General features: G+C 60.9%; 2 protein-coding genes across 4 annotated transcripts in view; one reads left to right on the plus strand and one right to left on the minus strand.

Annotated features, from left to right (window-relative positions):
* Nucleotides 1-13,732, plus strand: part of AP2A1 (adaptor related protein complex 2 subunit alpha 1) — a 32,547-nt gene extending 18,815 nt beyond the window's left edge. Inside the window, exons 5-23 of the mRNA XM_058529901.1 lie at nucleotides 1,261-1,390; nucleotides 1,948-2,049; nucleotides 3,121-3,229; nucleotides 6,344-6,494; nucleotides 6,821-6,989; nucleotides 7,109-7,246; nucleotides 8,020-8,202; nucleotides 8,601-8,698; nucleotides 9,014-9,245; nucleotides 9,337-9,504; nucleotides 9,581-9,744; nucleotides 10,426-10,482; nucleotides 10,588-10,670; nucleotides 10,783-10,871; nucleotides 12,083-12,207; nucleotides 12,295-12,411; nucleotides 12,495-12,564; nucleotides 12,793-12,927; nucleotides 13,294-13,732. Of these exons, the coding sequence (XP_058385884.1) occupies nucleotides 1,261-1,390; nucleotides 1,948-2,049; nucleotides 3,121-3,229; nucleotides 6,344-6,494; nucleotides 6,821-6,989; nucleotides 7,109-7,246; nucleotides 8,020-8,202; nucleotides 8,601-8,698; nucleotides 9,014-9,245; nucleotides 9,337-9,504; nucleotides 9,581-9,744; nucleotides 10,426-10,482; nucleotides 10,588-10,670; nucleotides 10,783-10,871; nucleotides 12,083-12,207; nucleotides 12,295-12,411; nucleotides 12,495-12,564; nucleotides 12,793-12,927; nucleotides 13,294-13,371 (2,398 nt within the window). The 3' untranslated portion in view covers nucleotides 13,372-13,732. The remainder of the gene's footprint in view (nucleotides 1-1,260; nucleotides 1,391-1,947; nucleotides 2,050-3,120; nucleotides 3,230-6,343; nucleotides 6,495-6,820; nucleotides 6,990-7,108; nucleotides 7,247-8,019; nucleotides 8,203-8,600; nucleotides 8,699-9,013; nucleotides 9,246-9,336; nucleotides 9,505-9,580; nucleotides 9,745-10,425; nucleotides 10,483-10,587; nucleotides 10,671-10,782; nucleotides 10,872-12,082; nucleotides 12,208-12,294; nucleotides 12,412-12,494; nucleotides 12,565-12,792; nucleotides 12,928-13,293) is intronic.
* Nucleotides 13,733-13,767: 35 nt separating this feature from the next.
* FUZ (fuzzy planar cell polarity protein) lies at nucleotides 13,768-18,483 on the minus strand. 3 transcript variants are annotated; one of them, XM_058529902.1, is made up of 11 exons: nucleotides 18,219-18,483; nucleotides 17,844-17,965; nucleotides 17,491-17,575; nucleotides 17,175-17,243; nucleotides 16,847-16,951; nucleotides 15,830-16,027; nucleotides 15,604-15,699; nucleotides 15,287-15,393; nucleotides 15,147-15,211; nucleotides 14,989-15,063; nucleotides 13,768-13,994 (listed from the first exon to the last, which is right to left on the minus strand). In XM_058529902.1, the coding sequence occupies exons 1-11, from the start codon at nucleotides 18,327-18,329 to the stop codon at nucleotides 13,768-13,770; spliced, it is 1,260 nt and encodes a 419-aa protein (XP_058385885.1). In that variant the 5' UTR covers nucleotides 18,330-18,483. The 3 variants fall into 3 exon arrangements, with proteins under 3 accessions (XP_058385885.1, XP_058385887.1, XP_058385886.1); XM_058529904.1 differs by having other exon boundaries at nucleotides 18,396-18,465; XM_058529903.1 differs by lacking the exon at nucleotides 14,989-15,063.
* Between the last annotated feature and the right edge of the window lie 513 nt (nucleotides 18,484-18,996).

The following is an 18,996-nucleotide window of genomic DNA, read 5'->3' on the forward strand; positions in this document are numbered from 1 at the left end:
CTGTCAACTCCATCTGTGTCCAGTATCGGACTTGGGTTCCCACTCAGCGCCCCCTCTTCTTGCCCCAGGCCCCCACGCAGCAAATGGTGTCACCACTCACCAGGTCCCTCAGGTTAGAACCTCGAGGCTTACTTTGTCCCCTCTTCCCTCCCCACCCTTCCTCCAGCTCATAGCAGGTCTTGTTGCTTTGACCTAAAAGATGTCTCCGGAATGGAACCACTTCTCACCCACGGCCAGCGGCCCAGTCTGAGGCACCGTGGTCTCCTGCCTGGACTGTTGCTGTCACCTCCTCTCTGGCCTCCCTGCATCTGCCCTCGACACCCCCACCCACCCAGTCTCTTCTCCACACGGCCACAGAGGGACCCTTTAAAAACATAAGTCAGGATAGCAGTACCTATTTTCTTGGTTTGTTGGGAGGATGAAATAATGAGTTAGTCCACACAGAGTGCCTGTGACAGTGCCGGGCACATCAGAGGGCCTGGGGGGTAGCTTTACTGCTGTTGCTTGAGGATCATTGCTGCCCCGCTTGTCACCCGTAGCAACTCCGTCTCCCGCTAGATAAAAGCAGAGGCCCTGCAGTGTGGCCCTTTGTCCCTCTCCGTTCCCTCTCCAGCCTTCTCCCCCGATATGGGCCTCCGCTCTGCTCCTCCCACACCCAGGCCCACACCTGCCTCGGGGCCTCCGCACAGGCCGTTCCCTCTGCCCGGGACCTTCCGTGCAGAGATTTCCAGTCTCTTCCTATTAAGTTACTCAGATTTCCGTTCCCCTGGCATCTTACCAGAGAGGCCTCCCTCCGAAATAGCGTCCCCGGCCCTCGGTGCTCCTTCCTGCCCTTGTTTGTGCACTGACTCTGACAGTATCCGGTGTGTGAGCTCGGACCCTGACTGCCTGGCTGGAACGTAGGCTCTGTGGGGACAGATGTTTGAACCAATCTGTCCGCCACTCCATGCACAGCGCCTTCAGCAGTGCCTGGGGCCCAGTGGGCGCTCAATCAATGCTCGGTAAATGAATGAAGGTGCGGAGCCAGGCTGGACACCTTGCTTTGCTCTGCCAGTGACCCCACGAGGTTACTGAGATGCAGCCCATTTTGCAGATGAAGAAACTGAGGCCTGGCGGGGGACGAGGGCAGCACCCCAAATCGGATCCTGGGTCTGCCTGGCTCTCTCTGCCTCTCACTGGCCACCCTTCCTGGGAGGAGTGAGAGAGGAGGGGAGGTGTGCGGGGCTGGGGTCGCACTGACCCCCCACCCCCGCCCCACAGGGACAGCATGGACAGCGTGAAGCAGAGCGCGGCCCTGTGCCTGCTGCGGCTCTACAAGGCCTCGCCTGACCTGGTGCCCATGGGTGAGTGGACGGCCCGCGTGGTGCACCTGCTCAACGACCAGCACATGGTGAGGCCCCGCGCCGGTGCCCAGAGGCATCCCCCCGCTTGATGCCCACCTGGCTGTCCAGGGAGTCCCACTTTTGCCCCAACCCTACCTGGATGCCCGGAGCCCCCCCCTCCGCCCCTGCCTTCACCCGGGCACCTAGAGACCTCCTCGAGTGTCCCCAGTACCCACTACCCACCCAGGTGCCCACAAACCCCCACCTCTGTCCCTGACACCCAGAGGTTCCCCCAGTGCCCATCGCCTGCCCAGCCAGAAACTCGACCTCTGTCCCCACCCCCAACACGCCCACCCTGTGCTCCCCCCCCGGAAATCTGAGTAATTTAATAGGAAGAGACTGGAAATCTCTGCACAGAAGGGTCCAGGGCACTGCAGGCACCCCAGTCAGTGCCAGCCATGGTCCCTGATCCCCAAAACACCCCCTGTGGTCCCTGTGCACACCCACACGCACCCCTGCCACAGCCCCACCCTGTGTGCGCCCGAGTCTGCTCTCGGATCCGCAGCCCAGACTCCGTCCCCGTTGCCATCCCCGGGCCCTGACCTGCCCCGTGTCTGCCCTGCAGGGCGTGGTCACAGCAGCTGTCAGCCTCATCACCTGTCTCTGCAAGAAAAACCCAGACGACTTCAAGACGTGCATCTCCCTGGCCGTGTCTCGCCTGAGCCGGGTGGGTGTGGTCTCGGCGCTGGCTGCAGGCGGTGGCCCTAGCCTCCCTGTGCCCTGGGGCACCTCTCTGGGCTCCCCCGCTCTCCCTGAGAGGCAGCCCTGCCCGGTGGTTCTGAACTCAGGCTCTGAGCTGGGTTCATCCCAGCTCAGCCACTTCTGGCTGTGTGGCCCTGGGCAAGTGGCTTCACCTCTCTGGGCCTCATTTGCCCCATCTGTTGAATGGGGATGATACCAGTGAAGACCTCATAGCATAGCTCTGCTGTGACTCAGTCTGCATAAAGTGTTAGAGTAGGCCCGGTGCACCCAGGCCCTTAAGAAGCCCTCTGTCTTGTTGGAGGGAGGGGCATGTGGCAGGGCAGGCAGACTCAGTCACAGATAATCACAAACAGGGTGGGTTGTACTGTTGTGGAGCTAGCACAGGGCATGGTAGGCCCCCAGAGGAGGCCCTTAACCCAGCCTGGAAATCTGGGAAGGCTTCCTGGGGGAGGTGATCCCTGAGTGGAGTCTTGGAGTAGACACAAACGTTTCCTGGGCAGGTAAGAAGAGACCTGGATTCCTGAGCAGAGAGAACAACACCACAGCTCATTCAGTCAATCAGTTTTTCATCCCTTCACCACACATCCAAATACTCCCATGTGCCAGGCTGGTGGGGGAGACAGATAGTGACAGTGGGGGCAGGGCACATACTGTCGTGGAGGTAGCACAGAGCATGGTGGGAATGCTTCCTGGAGAAGGGGTTTTCAAGGTTGAATAGGAGTTTACCATGAGGGAAAAAAGTCACAGGCCCTTCACTAATTCCTCACCCATTCCCCAGGCCTTTGTGGCATCTGACTTTGTATTGGGCCCAGGGACCCAGAAAAGGGTGAGGCTCAGAGTGGGAGTCAGGAACTCTCAGAAGGGAATAGGACCGGCAGAGACACCCAGCCCCGCTTGGGCCCCAGTCCACCGGGTGACTCGAGGCTGTGTGCCCGAGTCTCCCTCCCTCCCGCCCTGAACCCCAGGTTCCGCACCCCCTGGGGAGGCAGCGTGTGCCCCGCCCCTGCCCGTGCCTCACCCGCGCCTCCCACCCCAGATCGTCTCCTCGGCCTCCACCGACCTCCAGGACTACACGTACTACTTCGTGCCCGCGCCCTGGCTCTCGGTGAAGCTCCTGCGGCTGCTCCAGTGCTATCCCCCGCCAGGTACCGCCCAGCCTGCCGTGCTGGGAGCTGGGGCCTCCGACGGGTGGGGGGCAGGCGGGCCCAGGGCTGGGGGTCTGGGTCGGGATTTCTCTGAGGAAGGGGGTCTGCTCTGGGGGCAGCCCTGAGCCCAGAGCCCGCCCGGGAAGGCTCCAGGATAAGTATGTTGTGTGAGGCGGGGAGCAGCATAGAGTGGGGCCCCCCGTTAGCACAAAGAATGGACAAACCGCTGGTGTCTGTCGAGCCCCTGCTGTGGGCCAGGGCCCCTGCGAAGCTGCCTGTGTGCTCGAGCCCAGTCACACAGGGGCTGTTATCACGCCTGTCTTGCAGATGAGGAAACCGAGGCCTGGAGGGGGCTCCTGGCCCAGGGTCACTTAGCAGGTCAGGGGCAACCGCAGGCCCCGCGTTTGACTTAGCGTAGCTCTATGAGGGGTTTTCACGTCCTCCTTGCTCTTGGGCACGACCCCTGGCGTCGATGAAACGCCCACAGTGAGCCAGGTACTGCCCGGGGGTGGCTGTGCCCTCCCAAAAGAGCTGGCGACGGAGAGCCGTCCCTGCAACATGCAGGCGAGGAAACTGAGGCTTGGAGATGAGGCAGCGCCCGACTGCAGAATCTGCCCTAAACCGCCTTCACCACGTGGGCCGGGGCTCCCTCTGAGCTCCGTCCCCTTGGCTGTCTGACCTCGCAGAGCAGTTCTGAGGGAGCCTGTGCTGAGAAGCTCAGCACACAGATGTTTGATGAACCAATTCCCTTCAATTCAGCCAGGGCTGAGCCCCTGCTGTGGCTCAGGGGCTGATGTGTGGCCCCGAATCTTCACAGCCAGCTGTGTGCGAGCCTGTGTATCTATGTGTGTGCGTGTGCACACGCTGTAACTGAGTGTATGATGTAGGCGACACCAAAGGCCCTTCCCAACCTATGAAAGTCAGGGATGAATTTCATCGTGTGGCCCTGGGGAAACCTCTCGCCCTCTCTGGGCCTCTGTCTCATTCTGGAGACACTTCCGTCTCAGAAGCCCCACTCCATAATTTTGGGGTGTGCCCCAGGCGGGCATCTCACCTACTCTGACCTCCTGCCTTGTAGGAATGGCGGCCTGGCCCCGAGCACATGGAGCAGGGCTGGAGAGGCTAGCTCTGATTTATTTCCAAGTAATTTTTTTTACACCGTATTATGAAAAGCTTTCCAACATACAGACAAGTAGAGAGGACCTGTCACACCTTTGTGTCCATGCTCTTATTTTGTTATTTTTTTCTGAAGTATTTCAAAGTCAATTACAGATATCATAATGTTTTACCTTTAAATACATTGTTACACATTTCTAAAAACTATGCGGATTTTCATTCACAGCAGCAATTCTGCGGTCACACTTAAAATTAACGATTCTCTAATACCCACTGCAGATTTTTCTAATTTTCCCCAAAATGTCTCTCACAGTCGGTTCAAACTAGGATCCAATCAAGATACAAGTATCGGATAGAATTATTATTTCTAATAAGTCTCTTTTCATCTGGAAGAATTACCCCCTTTCACCCCAGTGTTTTATTATGAAAAATTTCAGACATAAAAATAACTTGCGTGGGCCGGCCCCATGGCTTAGCGGTTAAGCGCACGCGCTCTGCTGCTGGTGGCCCGGGTTCGGATCCTGGGCGCGCACCGAGGCACTGCTTCTCTGGCCACGCTGAGGCCGCGTCCCACATGCAGCAACTAGAAGGATGTGCAGCTATGACATACAACTATCTACTGGGGCGTGGGGCGGGGGAGAATTTAAAAAAAATAAAAATAAAAATAACATGTGAGACCAGTGTAATGAACACCCAGACGCTCTCTCCTTGGACTTAGCCGGGCTTGTTAACACTTTGCTGTATCTGCATTCTCGTTTGCTATCATAACATAACCTCTCCCCCCTGAAATACTTCCACAGAGGTCTCCTGAGACCAAGGATCCTGTACAAAACCACAGTGCCTTCATCACACGTAGAAGATTCAGAATAACCCCACCGTGTCATTGGTTATCCAGGCACCAAACTGCCCTAGTTGTCTACAGCATTATTTTTATGGCTGAAAAAAAAAATACAGTACAATCTAGGACCACAAATTAAATTTGATTTAATTAATTTATCTTTTTTTTTCATCTTTCTTTTTCTTTTTATTTATTTACTTTTTTTTGCTGAGGAAGATTCTCCCTGAGCTCACATCTGTGCCAGTCCTCCTCTATTTTGTATGTGGGTCGCTGCCACAGCATGGCTGCCGACAAGTGGTGTAGGTCTGTGCCCGGGAACCGAACCCGGGCTGCCGAAGCAGAGCGCGGCGAACTTAACCACTTAGACCACGGGGCTGGCCCCTGTCGTTTTCTTTCTTAGTCTGGAGTAGTCCCCCTGCCCCCACTACCTGTTTTGGAAGAAACCAGGAGAGTCTTGCGGTGCAGGGTGTCCACCTTCTGGGTTTGGCTGATTGCTGCCTGTGGCCTTTAGCTTGGTCCTCTGTCCCGTGAATTGCCTGATCTGGATGCAGCAGTTTTTGCTAGAACGTTCGATGGCTGTTCTGTGCACTTGGCGTTGCCCCACGTTCAAGGGAATGGCAGTTACCGGGTTTGTGTGAGCTTCTAGTTGGCGTCTGTCTGTCTCGTGGTGGCCCAGCTTTGTGACTGTTGAATTCCCAACCCCCAGGCATGGGGCCTGGCCCACGTGTGCACACAGGGGTCTTTTGCTAATTGGTGACTGATGGCAAAGCATTCTGGCCAGGGGGTGGTCAGCACTCAGACCACTCCTTGGGAAGGCCTGGGTTTGGGGTTGTCTCTGGGGAAGGTTCCTGGAGCTTTCTTTGCTCTGTGAGAAACCTAAAGAGCATCAATGCTGCAGAAGGGGAAACTGAGGCTCACGGGGGGAGCTTCTTGACCAGAAGGATCAGAGCAGAGCAGGACGAGAACCCAGGTCTGGAGAGGTGTCCTCTGTGAGCCCTCTCCCACCTCCCCTGGTCACCTGGGGACCCAGAGAGGGCTTGAGGGAGCAGAGACCTCGGCCCACAGCTGCAGGGCCATGCCCTTCCCATGGAAGCTGGGACGCGTGGCGTGGCCACTGCCCCTGGCAGGCTCAGCCTGGGGCACACCCTCCATTTCCCCAGAGGATGCGGCTGTGAAGGGGCGGCTGGTGGAGTGTCTGGAGACCGTGCTCAACAAGGCCCAGGAGCCCCCCAAGTCCAAGAAGGTCCAGCATTCCAATGCCAAGAACGCCATCCTCTTCGAGACCATCAGCCTCATCATCCACTATGATAGGTACCCACCAGGGCTGGGGAAGGGGGCTGGGGGCCCGGACTCCTGGGTCTGAGGGGAGTGGGTCTGGGAATCTTGACTTCTAGATAGGAGGACGATGAAGGTGTGAAGTGTTACCCTGCCAGGTTGTTCCTGGGCCCTTCTAGGAGGCAGAATTCCTGGGTCTTTATTGGGTTTCTAGAGCCTAGACGTCCTGGTCATCAGGAGTGGTCATGGCTGAGATGGAGGGCCGGGGTTAGGACCTGGGTCCCAAGGGGCTGTGAGATGGATCAGCGCGGCCCTCATCCTCCGCCTCCTCACGTCCCCGTCTCTGTTTTTCTCGTCGGCAGTGAGCCCAACCTCCTGGTGCGGGCGTGTAACCAGCTGGGCCAGTTCCTACAGCACCGGGAGACCAACCTGCGCTACCTGGCGCTGGAGAGCATGTGCACGCTGGCCAGCTCCGAGTTCTCCCACGAGGCCGTGAAGACCCACATCGACACCGTCATCAATGCCCTCAAGGTGTGCCCTCTCCACACCGACCCGGCCTGTCTCCTCCGTCCCCTCAGAGAGGCGCTTGAGTGGCCAGCCCTATGCCAGAACAGAGCGTAGAACACACCCCACCTGCTCTCCTCCCTCAGACGGAGCGGGATGTCAGTGTGCGGCAGCGTGCGGCCGACCTCCTCTACGCCATGTGCGACCGGAGCAATGCCAAGCAGATCGTGTCGGAGATGCTGCGGTACCTGGAGACAGCTGACTACGCCATCCGAGAAGAGATCGTGAGTCCTGCGAGGGGCTGGGGGCCCGGACTCCTGGGTCTGGGGGAGGAGGGGCTGGGGGCCTGGACCGTTGATCTGAGAGAGGAGGGGCTGGGGGCCTGGACCCTGGATCTGAGAGAGGAGGGTATGGGGGCCTGGACTCCTGGGTCTGAGGGAGGAGGGGCTGGGGGCCTGGACCCTGGGTCTGAGGGAGGAGTGTATGGGGGCCTGGACCCCCCGGGTCTGGGAGAGGAGGGGCTGGGGGCCTGGACTCCTGGGTCTGAGGGAGGAGGGGCTGGGGGCCTGGACCCTGGGTCTGAGGGAGGAGGAGGGGCTGGGGGCCCGGACTCCTGGGTCCGAGAGAGGAGGGGACCGGGGGCCTGGCCCCTGGGTCCGGGAGAGGAGGGGCTGGGGGCCTGGACCCTGGGTCTGAGGGAGGAGGGTATGGGGGCCTGGACCCCCGAGTCTGGGAGAGGAGGGGCTGGGGGCCTGGACTCCTGGGTCTGAGGGAGGAGGGGCTGGGGGTCTGGACCCTGGGTCTGAGGGAGGAGGAGGGGCTGGGGGCCTGGACTCCTGGGTCCGAGAGAGGAGGGGACCGGGGGCCTGGCCCCTGGGTCCGGGAGAGGAGGGGCTGGGGGCCTGGCCCCTGGGTCCGGGAGAGGAGGGGCTGGGGGCCTGGACTCCTAGGTCTCCAGATGGGGACAGTGGTGAGCCCAGATCCGGGTGGGTCCACCCCCTGACTCCCCGTGGGCACACACACGCACACACACAGACCCTCCCTCCCTGGCCGGCAGGTCCTGAAGGTGGCCATCCTGGCCGAGAAGTACGCCGTGGACTACAGCTGGTACGTGGACACCATCCTCAACCTCATCCGCATTGCGGGTGACTACGTGAGCGAGGAGGTGTGGTACCGTGTGCTGCAGATCGTCACCAACCGCGATGACGTCCAGGGCTATGCCGCCAAGACCGTCTTTGAGGTCAGCACCCCCACCTCATCGCCATGATGGGCATCGAGGCAGAACAAGGACAGCTGGGGCCAGCCAGCTCGGCCACCGTCCTGTTTCCTCCTCAGAGCGGGGCTGGGGCGCCCAGTGTGGAGTTGCTGATCCCACATCTCAGCAAGTTCCCACTCCCTCTGCCCCAGAAAAGGGGGCCCAGTGCCTCCCCATTTTACTACCAGTGTGGGCATGGGCCAGTCCCTTAACCACTCTGTGTCTCAGTTTCCCATCTATAACCCCCCCATGTCATAGAGTCGTGAAGGTTCCACAAGTTAACACGAGTCAAGGGCTTAGCACGGCACCTGGCTCCCCTGAGCGCCCCTGAGCCAGGGCGGCGCTGCTCACTGTTGTCCTCGCTGGTCCTGTCCTGCCTGCAGGCGCTCCAGGCCCCCGCCTGTCATGAGAACATGGTGAAGGTCGGCGGCTATATCCTTGGGGAGTTTGGGAACCTGATTGCTGGGGACCCCCGCTCCAGGTGAGAGGGTGAACACGTGCACGTCTGAAGGGTTGGGGCTGGGGAACCCAGGAGTCTCCAGGCCGGTGGTGATGGGGCTCCTAGGAATCCACTCGGCCCCTCGCACCAACCGCACCGGGGGTTGAGCGAGACCCCAACTCTTAGGAACCTCTGGGACAGAGCGTTGTGACGGCCGCTGCCCCAGGCCTTGGGGAACAGCGGCCCCCTGGAGCAGGCCCCGGGGCCCGGGCAGGGCCCCTCCGGGAGGCGGGAGCTCCTGGGGTTGCGGGGAGAGGGCCGGTGGAGCCGGCGCCCGCTGACGCCCGCGCCCCACAGCCCCCCGGTGCAGTTCTCACTGTTGCACTCCAAGTTCCACCTGTGCAGCGTGGCCACGCGGGCCCTGCTGCTGTCCACCTACATCAAGTTCATCAACCTCTTCCCCGAGACCAAGGCCACCATCCAGGGCGTGCTGCGGGCCGGCTCCCAGCTGCGCAACGCCGACGTGGAGCTGCAGCAGCGCGCCGTCGAGTACCTCACGCTCAGCTCCGTGGCCAGCACGGACGTCCTGGTCAGAGCCCCGGTCCCCACGCGCCCGCCCCCAGCCCTGCTCTCCGGAGACGACACCTGTCCCTGACCCCCTGCCGCCCCCGACCCCGCAGGCCACGGTGCTGGAGGAGATGCCGCCCTTCCCCGAGCGCGAGTCGTCCATCCTGGCCAAGCTGAAACGCAAGAAGGGGCCGGGGGCCGGCAGCGCCCTGGACGACGGCCGGAGGGACCCCAGCAGCAACGACATCAATGGGGGTGTAGAGCCCACCCCCAGCACCGTGGTGAGTCCGATGGGGCTGGGTTCCCGGGGCCGGGCCCTCTAGGGGTCACCTCTCACCTTTACCTGCCCTCCTGCAGTCGACACCCTCACCCTCCGCCGACCTCCTGGGGCTGCGGGCAGCCCCCCCGCCAGCGGCCCCCCAGGCCCCCTCGGGTGCAGGCAACCTCCTGGTGGACGTCTTCTCCGACGGCCCGGCCGCCCAGCCCAGCCTGGGGCCCACCGCCGAGGAGGCCTTCCTCAGGTACCAACTGCGGTGGGCCCTGGCCACCCCTTCTCTGTCTGCCCCTCCCAGCTCGCTCCTCCCTGGCCCTGTGCCTCTGTCCGTCCTGGCTGCCGCCTCCCTCGCCTTCTCCCTCCCTCGGGCCACTCTGGGCCCCCTTTGTTGTTCTGTCTGTCACTGTGTCTCAGCCTGCTCTTCCTTTTCTCCATCCCTCCTCCCTCTCTCTCTCTCCCGCCCTCTTGCTGCCTCTTGGGATTGGCTGCCTGCCACGCCTGTCTTCTCTTGTCTGCTCTGGGATTGGATGGCCCAGCGAGCTGGAGCCGCCTGCCCCTGAGAGCCCCATGGCTTTGCTGGCTGACCCAGCGCCAGCTGCTGAGTAAGGGGTGCCTCAGGGGGTTGGGGGGCAGACTCTAGTGTCCCCAGGGAGGGTCCTGATGAGCCGCAGAGGCAAGGACTTGGACGGGAGTGAAAGTCAGGGTCCTTGGATGGAGGGGCAGGGGGTGACGGCACATTGAGGGCCTATTCCCATTAGAGGCAACTGCCGGTCTGATTCTGGGGTTCTCTGAGGTTCTTTGGGGAATCTGGGTATGTGGATTCTGGGGTTCTGTCCTTTCAAGCCTTGCTATTTCCCACCCATTAGCTCTGGGCCTTTACCTCTAGCCCCCGAAGCCCCCTCCCATCTCACTCCTTTCCCGCCTGCAGCCCAGGTCCTGAGGACATCAGCCCGCCCATCCCAGAAGCTGACGAACTCCTGAATAAGTGAGTCCTGGGGGAGACCAGGGAGGGGAGTGGGGACAGGTGGGGAGCACAAAGCAGGGCCCAGACAGGCCCCCTGTCATCCTGAGCCCCCCACCGCCCACCCAGGTTCGTGTGCAAGAACAACGGGGTCCTGTTCGAGAACCAGCTGCTGCAGATCGGAGTCAAGTCGGAGTTCCGGCAGAACCTGGGTGCGTTCCCATGGGCTGTGGGGATGCTTCGGGGAGACCTTGGCTTGGGTGGCGGCTGGGGAGGGAGTGGAAGGAACCTGGCTGGAGCCCTGCCTCCCCCCACCCACCGCAGGCCGCATGTATCTCTTCTATGGCAACAAGACCTCCATACAGTTCCAGAACTTCTTGCCCACCGTCGTCCACCCCGGAGACCTCCAGACTCATATCCTCTCGGCCTGGCCTACCCCCCTGGACCCAGGTCCAGACCCCTGTTCGGCCCTCTTACTTGAGAGTCTGAGCACGTGGTTACTTCTCTGAGATTTCGTGTCATCTGTAAGGGGGGTGGGCCCCTTTGCCCCAGGACAGGAGATCACACTGAAGAGATACAATAGGTGCACAGAAGGCTTTATTTCTGGAACCCCATCTGCCCCAGGCCTCAGTCTGTCCCTGTCAGGCCCCTTCTGTGTCCTGAGCCCGTCCTCCGTCGGGCCCCACACCCATGATTCCAGCGCCTCCTGCACATGAGAGCCAGGCCTGGGGGTCCTGATGCTGACCAGGGCCTTCTGCTGAGCCGGTCACTTTGCCTCTCTGAGCCTCCCTCGCCTCTCTGAAGTGCAGACCCTCCTCTTCCTTCTCATAGGGTTGTTTTGAAAATCAGCACGATTGGAAAACCCTGGAAGGGTGGCTGGCCTAAAGGAAGTGCTTGAGCAGTGTTAGTCCCCTCGGCCCCGTCTCTGGGCCTCCATTGTCACACCGTGACATTACAGGGGTTAGATCCCAAAACTTGGAGGACGTTTTCAGTTGTTCACTTCATTCATCATCAGCACTTCCAGAGGCTTCCCAGAGGCTCACTCTGTGCTGGGCACGGGACAGGGGCAGGGGCAGGGGGCAGATGCATAAGACCCCGTCCTTGCCAGTGGGTGGTTGACATGAAGGTAGATGATGACAGTACTGACTGCCACCATTTTGGGGCACTCACCATGTGCTGAACACGCTGACAGGTAATTGTAGTGCATCATGTCATTGAATGTTGACACCATGTCCATTCTGCAGATGAGGCTGAGAAAGGTTAAGTAACTTGCCCACAGTCAGTGAGGTGCTAAGAGCTGGGATTCAGACCCAAGGCAGCCTTCGGAGCACGGAGGGGCCCCTGCGTCAGGACGGTGTGACGTGTGACATGTGCCGTCGTGGAGGTTGCTGCGCCGAGGGGAAGGCCAGACGCGGCGCCTCTGGGTTGGCTGAGGGGTATCGCATAGGAAGGACTTCGGAGCGGGGCCTGTAGAGTGAGACCGGGATGGCAGGGCCGGCTCCTCGGAGGGCTGGGAGGCCTGCAGCCCCGGGTGGTCGGGAAAGTTCGGAACCATCGGGTTCATGGCCATAAGATCGCCCCGGGGCCGCCTCCTGTTTCTGGCTTCCTTGACCCCGCGCGGGCACAGCTGGCCGTGCAGACCAAGCGCGTGGCCGCGCAGGTGGACGGCGGGGCGCAGGTGCAGCAGGTGCTCAACATCGAGTGTCTGCGGGACTTCCTGACGCCCCCGCTCCTGTCCGTGCGCTTCCGGTGAGTCGGCGGGGCCTGGGGGGGGGCGGGGGCCTCCGGGGGGCGGGGCCTCCGGGCGCCTGACGGAGCCTCCCCCTTCCCCCGCAGGTACGGGGGCGCCCCCCAGTCCCTCACCCTGAAGCTGCCCGTGACCGTCAACAAGTTCTTCCAGCCCACGGAGATGGCGGCCCAGGACTTCTTCCAGCGCTGGAAGCAGCTGAGCCTGTGAGCCGCGGGGGGCGGGGCCGCGGCCTCACGTGGGGGGTGGGGCTTCCAGGTCCCTGACTCGACCCTTTCCCCGCCCCCAGCCCCCAACAGGAGGCGCAGAAAATCTTCAAAGCCAACCACCCCATGGACGCAGAAGTTACTAAGGCCAAGGTGAGAGACGCGCGAGACCGGGGAGGCGGACCGGGGAGGCGACCCGGAGCTAACATCCCAGCTCTGCCTGTCCCTAACTGGGATGTGGGGAGCCGCGGCCGCTTAACCTCTCCCGTCTGTAAAGAGAGGCCAATTCCCACTCCCAAGGGTTCTGGGGAACTGGGTTGGCCACTGCCTGGAAGCTGACAGCGATCTGGCACCCTCCGACGGCTACTCCTTCCTCCCCAGCTCCTGGGGTTTGGCTCTGCTCTCCTGGACAACGTGGACCCCAACCCTGAGAACTTCGTCGGGGCTGGAATCATCCAGACTAAAGCCCTGCAGGTGGGCTGTCTGCTCCGGCTGGAGCCCAACGCCCAGGCTCAGGTGAGTGGAGTCTGGGAGGCCCTCCTGAGACTGAGGCGTCACCCCCTGCCTTGTGCGCATTCTCTGCGCCTGTCCCTCCTGCCTCCCTCTGTTCTTTTAATCACGTCCCTCTGCTCTGTGTCCCCGTCTCTCCATCCTCTGGTCTCCCTCTCCCCTTCCTTCCCTGATGTTCCGCTCTCCGTATCCTTTCCACCTTCGGTCTCTCTTTCATCCTTTAACTCCTGTCTCTGTGCTTTTATTACTGTCTGTTGTCACTTCTATCACCTTTCTGATCCCTGTATCCTTTTTTGTCTCATCTCTTATCTCCCTCTGAGCTCTTCATCTCCTCTGCCTCCTCCCTGAGTTCCCCCCTTATGTCCCCCGCAGATGTACCGCCTGACCCTGCGCACCAGCAAGGAGCCCGTCTCCCGTCACCTGTGCGAACTGCTGGCCCAACAGTTCTGAGCCCTGGATTCTGCCCCGGGGGATGTGGCCGGCGCTGGGCAGCCCCTAGGACTGAGGCAGCTTTGGTGGTTGGGGCAGCGAGGGGACCTCCACTGGTGACAGGGAAGACCCCAGGGTGGGGGGATGCCTAGGACCTTCCTCCGGCCTTTTGTATTTTTATTTTTGTTCATCTGCTGCTGTTTACATTCTGGGGGGTAAGGGGGAGCCCCCTCCCTCCCTTTCCCCCCCAAGCACAGAGGGGAGAGGGGCCGGGGAAGCGGGCGCCTCCTCCCCTCCCACCCACCCTGTCGTAGCCCCTCCGCCCCTCCCCCGTCCAGGGGCTGTGTATTATTGTGAGCGAGTAAACAGAGAGACGCTAATAGCTCGGTGTCCATGTCGATGGCTCACACCCAGTAGTCAGAGGAGCGGGGTGAGGGCATGCAGGGTGCGGGTGGCCAGGCCCCGCAGCCCATGGGTGGGACTCTGAGCAGACAGCAGCAGCAGCAGCCGCCGGGGCCCCAACTGCAGGGCCACCAGCCGCCATCCTGTGCCTGGCTCCTCGGGCCCCGACACCAGGTAGCAGGCCCTCGGCACGTGGGCCCCATGGGCTGCGTCCTCCGCCGTCTCCTCCGGCTGCCCCGGCTCTGGAGGACGGACAGGAAGGGCTGAGGTGACCAGTGGGGCCTAGATAACTGGGATGCCAACCTGTGGAAGCCACACCCCATCCTGGGCTTAAGATTCTGACTCCTGACAGGCGAGGCCTCCCCACTCCAGCTGGCTGTCAGTGACCTGAAGAAGGCCACAGACTCTCCCCATCTTCCCACCCGGCCTCGGTACCCTGCTTTCCTGGGGATACTGTGTGCAGCCCCGGGCAATCTGATTAGCAATACAGACTGTAAACACGCAGGTGATGCTTCCCAGGTGCCAGGCACTGGGCTCCACGCCTGAGCTCCTGGAACCCTCCCGAAGACCCTGCCACTTACATGGGGGAAGCAGGCGGGGGAGGTGGAGTCGCACAGCTAGGAAGGACAGTCGCCTGCCCCTCCAAGGCGGAGCTCTTTACCATTTTGCTACATTCCTCAGGGTCTTCGCTGGGGTTGTAGCGTCCCCCCTAGGTTCGTTCCTCTGTCTCTCTGGGCCTCACAGGTCCTACAACAACTTTTCCCTCCTAACTTCCGCTCTGTGGAACTCCCCCACCCCCAAAGACTATGGGCAAAGCCTGTACTTTGAGCAGTAGAGCAGAGTGTGGGGATGTGGGAGCCAGGCTGCCCGTGTTTGAACCGTGGCTCTGAGCTTCTTAGCTGAGCCTCAGTTTCCTCCTCTGTAATATGGGAACGATGACACAACAGAAGATAACCCTCCCTATGAGGATGAAGTGAGTCATCACATATAAAAGCACTTGGCAATAGCTGAGGTCTCCTGTTAACTGTTAGGGTTACCCAGAAGGTTCTGGAACCTCCAGGCTGGGACCTCCCTGCCCCTCCCTTCCTTCAGTGTCGGTGCTGGGTCCTCAAGGAGAGCCATGCCCAGTGCATGCGGGGTTCTACCAGTTTCCCCAGCCCCAACCATTCCTCCCACCTTATGTGGCCTAGGACTCAGTGGCCCAGCCTGTGCAATGGGACATTGCCCACCGCTGACCTGGTGGGAAGTGCGTGGCAGTGACCAGGGTGTAGAAGGAGCGGAGGAGGCGCCGGCGCTGCTCAGCGGAAGGCGCTGGAGAGGGGGAAGAGAGACAGGGTGACAGAGAGCCCCTCCCAGGCCCACGCGCCTCCCGGCGCCGCCGCCGCCTCAGTCACCTTTATCCCCCGAGGGCTCCACGGTGAAGAGGCAACGTTTCAGTTCCAGGTGGAGAAGCAGCAGCCTGTGGGAAAGCGGGTGTCATGGCAAGGGAAGAGGGAATGGGGACCCCCAACCCACTGCCCCATCTGAGCCCTACCCGAGGATGTCCGTGTGCAGGGGGAAGCCAGCGGGCAGCGCTCGGGGTCCCAGCGGCAGGCAGGCCCGCAGCGGGTCCAGCAGCGGCAGCCACCAGCGCTCCAGAAGCTGCAGGGGGCGTGGTCGCGCGAGAGGCGGGGCCGGCGGGCGAGGTCAGGGAGGTACCATGGGGAGGAGGCGTGGCCAGGGAGGAGGGGCGGGGCTGACCAAAGGCGGGTCCCGGGTAGAGAGCCCTCGGAGGGCAGGGTGGTGAGAGAAGGGCCGGGCGCGCGGGTAGAGGGTGTAACCGGGGAGAAGTGGGACACGGCCCGGATTCACCTGTGGATCCAGCTGGCTGAGGGGAGGGCGCGGCCCGCAGAGCAGACACAGCTCCAAGCCTGGCAGCAGCGTCAGGGTCAGAAGCCGGTGCGGGACCTGAAGCGGGGCGCAGGGTGGGCTGGCCGGAGCGCCGCCCCGCCCTGTCGCAAGCCCCTCCTCCAGGTCCCACCCCTTCTTGCACGCTGGCCCCAGGCCTCACCTTCCGCTGCCGGCCCCGCCCACTCACCGTGGGACTCCCGTGCGGCAGGTACACGGGGTAGTCGCGAGCGGTCTGCGGCGGCAGGGAGCCCACCAGCCAGGGCAGCAGCACGGCCTCCGGCGTCCCCAGCCGCCACCAGCTCTCCGTTGCTGCCACCACTCGGCCCGACACGACCAAGCTGACGAAGGCCGTGCCCGTGGCCTCGGCGAACCCAGAGAGGGCTTCCTGGTAAGGGAGGCAGGCGGACTGAGGGTCAGGAAATGTCCGCAGTGGCGGCAATGACTCCGCAGCTGGGCGAGGAGTGGGAAGACACCGGCATACAATTCACTGCCTAGTGGCCATGCTCTTGCATCTCACCCTCCCTGGGCCTGAGTTCCCTCACCTTCACGTGCAGGTACAATCGCCAAGTCACACTGGGAAATTAGATAAGGAGTCTGCCACCTAGCCTGACACGTGCTACTGAAGCTCATAATTATACCAGCAGCAGCTACGGTTTATTGAGGCCTACTGTGTGACACGTAGGTGCAATCAACGACCTACTAAAGCTCAGAGAGGTCAAGTCACCTGCCTAGCGTCACACAGCTAGGAGGCGGCCATGCCAGGTGAAACAAAAAGAGCAGTATTTAAGGAAGGGTAGACAGAGATGCATCAGGCAAAAGGAACAGTATGTGCCAAGGCTGCGAAGCTGGGAAGTTCTAGAGATTTCTGGGACCCATGAGGCAGTGGGGGTGGGTGGGGAGGTGGATTGTGGAGTTAGCAGAGGTTAGGGTGAGCAGGCAGGCGTCAGATTCCACAGGTCCTCAAACACCAGGCTGAGGGGCTGGGACCTTGTCCAGGGGGCGATGGAAGCCATGGGAGGGCTGTGACCAGGCGAGGGGCAGGGTCATCTTGCATTGTAGAAAGATCTTTCTGGGGCCAAATGGGGGTCGGACTGGAAGCCAAGAGGATGGGAAGAGGTTGAGGTAATGGTCCAGGGGTAGGAGGATGAGGACTGAGCCAGGGCTGTGGGGACAGGTTTAAAAGTTTCCAAGGCATCCCCAATACCTGCAGGAGAGACCCCTCTGGAGGAACCACGCAGTCCACACACTGGGTCAGGTCCCCGATGAGCTCTGAGTCCCCCAGGAAGCTGTCGATGAGGTGGTAACTGGCCTAGCAGAAGGAGAAGGGGGGAGCCTAGGACCCAGGTGGACCCCAGATCTGCTGCCTGCCCTTCAGAAAACTGCCTCTGCTGGGCCTCGCTCCAGGGTCAGACAACCAAGCTGCCCCAAGAACCCACGGGGTCTGGCTGCCCCAGTGGCTGCTGGGAAATGTAGTTCTCAAATAAAAGAGACCAGGTATCCTAACTTCCCATCCTCATGTCCTGCAGCCTCACCCTCAACTCCTTCTTCAGTCTCTCTACGTTTCGGATATTGGTCAGTTCTTCAAGTCCCACAAGAAGAACCTAGAAGAACCATATGAGAGAGTTAGGGGCCCTGGACAACTGGTTCTAAGAGATGAGGGGCTGGGACTCAGACTAAGGGAGGAGGCTGGGAGTCTGGATTCTTGAGTGTGAGAGACGAGGGTCTGAGGGCCAGGATTCCTGGGTTTTGGAGGAGGAGGGTGTTGGGGGCCTGGCTTCTGGGTCTGAGGGAGAAGGATGCTCAGAGCTCAGATTCCTGGGTTTGGGAAAGAGGGCTGGGAAGTCTCACCACGGCCCCAAACACCATCTGGAGTAGTCTCTCCAGCCTCAGCTCCGAGGTGCCCTCCTCAGATGACAGAACAATGAGGGTGATGCTGTGGGAAAGGAAGGTGAGAAGGAGGAATGAGTCCAGCCCAGGGAAACAGGCGATGAGGATAGTAGAGTTTGCCCTTGATTATGGGTGCCAGCTACATCCTCCCCCAGCACAACCTGCTTCTCATACAGAGAAACCCTGGGGATCAGAGAGGGTAACCGGCTTGTCAGAGATCGCACAGCCAAGTAAACAGCTGGCCTTGGAGAGCTGGAAGGCCTCGGGTCGTCTTCAACAAGGGCTATCCCTGCCCCAAGCTACGGCTTGGAGACCTGTCATGGAAGCTTTTCCACACCACGGTCGTGTCCTCGGTCCTTGCAGAGCTCAGCTGCACCTCGAGATTCTGCCCAAACATGTGGACTCCATTGAGGGAGCCGATGACAGAGAACGGGAGCTGGGGAAAGGTTGGCGACATTAGACAAAAGCCCCCAATCCCCTCCTCCTCCTCAAGTGTCCAGGCCCCTGGGCCCCTCCTCTTTCTAGATCCCTTGGCCCCTCCTCTTCGCGGAACAAGGATTATTGGTCCATTGCATCCTCGGCCCTCGAAACTCAACTCTCATACTTCCCCAGCCCGTAGTCCCTTGAAGACCCCGGTCCAAGCGCCTAGCCCCTTTCTGTTCCAGAGATCCAGGCGTCCAGGGCCCCACCTGCTGGCGGGCGGGGGCGCCGCCGCGGCTGCTTCTGCAGAACAAGGGGACCCCGCTGGAGGCCGCGAGGCATAGCAGATGTACGGTGCCCTCTGTCCCCTCCTCCCCCATTTGGAACTCTCCCTAGTCCCCTCGTGGGGACGGTCAGTGGCCGCCTGGGAGCGTGCCCGTAGTCACTCTAAATCGGGCTGCCGTCGAAAAGGCCAGAGGGCGAGATGGGGAGCTGATTGGAAGAGAACTAGATTCCCGCCTTCTTCATCCAACTCAAACCCACCCTCCATCCAGCACCGCCCCAAACCCCGTCAGGCTCTCTTCCGCCCCAGCCGGAAGTCACAACACCCCTAACAAAGATGGAGGTTAATTGTTCTTGCAAAGCTTCGTAGTCTTTCCCTGGAGTGGTTTGATTCCATTTATTTAATGAGAATGAAGAGCCCAGCTTGAAGGTAGTGACTGCGCCAAGGCGTTGCCTAGCAACCACCGGGATGTTTCACATTCTAAATTAATAAACAGCTGTGCCCCACTCAAAGATGGCGACGGTGCCAAGGTGTTGCCTACCAACCACTTCGCTCTAGCTTTCCCTTTTATCCTGGTAAACACTATGCCCCACTCAAAGATGGCGACAGTGCCCAGGCGTTGCCTAGCAACCACCATTCAGTCTAATTTCCAGTCTAAGAATGTAAACAGCTGTGCCCCACTCAAAGATGGCCGAGCACCCTTAGAGCGAAATCAAAACAAACACCATCTCTCCCCTCACCTTCAACGATGGTTTGGTCCGGCG

Source organism: Diceros bicornis, chromosome 34 (genome assembly GCF_020826845.1).
Source record: "Diceros bicornis minor isolate mBicDic1 chromosome 34, mDicBic1.mat.cur, whole genome shotgun sequence".
In the NCBI taxonomy this organism is placed as follows: domain Eukaryota; kingdom Metazoa; phylum Chordata; class Mammalia; order Perissodactyla; family Rhinocerotidae; genus Diceros; species Diceros bicornis.

Coding starts and splice junctions, on each gene's coding strand:
- FUZ (XM_058529902.1), bottom strand. CDS start 18,329: ATGGGGGAGGAGGGGACAGAGGGCACCGTACATCTGCTATGCCTCGCG. Junction 15,700..15,829: donor TGCCGCACGGGAGTCCCACG/GTGAGTGGGCGG, acceptor GCCCCGCTTCAG/GTCCCGCACCGGCTTCTGAC. Junction 15,212..15,286: donor CTGCACACGGACATCCTCGG/GTAGGGCTCAGA, acceptor GCTTTCCCACAG/GCTGCTGCTTCTCCACCTGG.